The sequence below is a fragment of the Branchiostoma belcheri genome, unplaced genomic scaffold, assembly GCF_001625305.1.
Source record: "Branchiostoma belcheri isolate BF01 breed outbred unplaced genomic scaffold, Haploidv18h27 scaffold145, whole genome shotgun sequence".
NCBI lineage: Eukaryota > Metazoa > Chordata > Leptocardii > Amphioxiformes > Branchiostomatidae > Branchiostoma > Branchiostoma belcheri.
In genome coordinates, this window is record NW_017802880.1 from 634056 (window position 1) to 636247 (window position 2192).

At 37.2% G+C, this 2192-nt stretch overlaps 1 protein-coding gene across 1 annotated transcript in view; it reads left to right on the forward strand.

Annotated features, from left to right (window-relative positions):
- The window catches only part of LOC109465001, a 29046-nt gene that overhangs the window by 26545 nt on the left and 309 nt on the right, over positions 1–2192 (forward strand). Inside the window, exon 21 of the mRNA XM_019762127.1 lies at positions 1952–2072. Within this exon, the coding sequence (XP_019617686.1) occupies positions 1952–2072 (121 nt within the window). The remainder of the gene's footprint in view (positions 1–1951; positions 2073–2192) is intronic.

Genomic DNA, 2192 nt, shown 5'->3' on the forward strand with positions numbered 1-2192 from the left:
TATTCAAGTGTTTTTGGTAGGTATTTCAAGCTTTTCTGCTCCAGCATTGGAATGCGGGGCATGAACGTTTTTTTTTTTTTTTAAATCAACAGTTTGCAATATGCAATTAAAAATCCTAACCAATAAAGTAGGGAATAGCTATCCAACTGTTGTTTTAGTTGTATGTTACTTCATATTATAGTTATATCAATGTAAATCATTGTTTTCCCTTGTGTTTCTCATTCTTTCCCTGCCATGTCGTAAAATGTGGTGAACCCATCGCTGTATTTGCTCCAAAGCAAATATTGGCCTTTCTAGTTAGAAAACATATTCTCGCATTATTCCTTAATCAGTTAAGCTCACTGACTATATTTTGTACATTTCTGATGACATGTGATATATTTCACAGGTTATATTTATATTAACCAAAAAAGATTTCCCCCTCGAACTTTATGGGGTATGTTGTTGAATGGCTCTGTCTTTCCTTTAGAACGACGAAGCTCAATGTTAATTCCAGGTCTCCTATAAAGTGGCTCTGCTGAATACTACAGAATCTCTAGTTTTCGTATCTTTCGTTAATATAGAAAAGTTTATTTCAAGTTCGTGCTCGTAGGCTAATTGCCATAACATGTAACATGAAGATAATGGATAGACAATGGATAAAAAATTATAGTATGTGACTACAGTAACTAATAAAGACTAACTTCTAACTTATTGGGTTCGGTCGACTTCTTATTTTCCGAGGCAGTGAAAGACGGACGATCCCACTTTTTTATAATATGAGCGTTTCTGATGTTCAGAACATGATTTAGTCTAAGTAATTTGCTGGCAAATAGTTTTTGATGTCAGGAAAACAGTGATGTGTTTTTAGTCTCACTACCAGCAAGCGTTTTGGTCGACAGCTTTCCATTTTTACATCTGCCAATATTTTTCCGTAGTATTTTTTGTGATATTTGTTATTCTTTGTGGATTTTTTAAAGTATATTATTCATACTAATTATAGATTTATGCTAGTCGGCATAACATTCTCGTTTACTTTCTATTAAGGCCACACCAACTTAATTTTATGGATGACATCCGCGCGCGCATTGATTTTCGCTTGTTCTCCAAAAAAAAAAAAAGATCACGTCCTCCGAGGATCTGGCCTTGCTCTAGGCCTGGGTAGTCCATGGTAGTATGCAACAATACGGAGCCGGTGGTAACTTTGGAGGACGGCTCCACGACTCAAGAACTGAGTACATACGTGCAGTGCCGATTCATAAATTCCGCAAAAAGCCAGCATATCGTATACGTCGCTATGGACTGCCACAAATTCACAGTACCAGCTCTGTATTTATGTGGTTTAGTTGCATTTTTATTTTTTGCCGGAATTTTTTTTTTATTCGCCCGCGCGCACTAGTTTGGGGGTCTTCAGAGGATGTCATCCATAAAATTAAATCGGTGTGGCCTAAGCTACGGAAAAAGCAGCGATCATTTTTTGTTTGCTGAATATGAAGAACGGCCATTTTGATTTACTATATGGATGATATCCTCGGGGAACCAAAAACTGACAAAAGCATGCAAATGAAAAAAAAGTTTAGCCAAAAAATGCCTTCATTATGAAATATACGTGGGTAGGAAGGTGAAATAAATGACTATACTGAAAAAAATGTCATTTTTGGTCTTTCGCATCTTCTTCTTAGACTTTGGAATTGTTTTTGGTGCTCTGCGAAATTATCATCACATCATTGCATACTGATGCAAATACATATTGGATGTCCATCGATGGAACATGTTCCCGATCGGTAGCCTGTTTTGTACAATCTCTCGTCATGGTGTGACATGGTCATACACCTTTTAATTTCACAGAATATTTCCCCCTTCCCAGGACTACAATGGAAAGCTCAGAGTTACTTAACATTGTGTTTATTACTCCGTAGCAATTTGCGTACGGTTCCTATTTGTATTAATGGACAAGTATTTTTTTTTACAGATTCGCCTGTACAATGGATACACGTATGAGACCACCCGTTTCCGATGTAACTGTGACCTTTCTAAGGACAGTGATGACTCACCCAATGCCGCCGAATCCATTACTGTTGATCGTTATAATAGTGAGTTGTCTGGCATCATTATCTAATAGTCGTTATGGAAATATATATTATGTTCAACGCGGCATCGCTGTTTTGATGCTGTTTAGCACAGTAGTCGGTCACTCGGGCAAACATCGCATT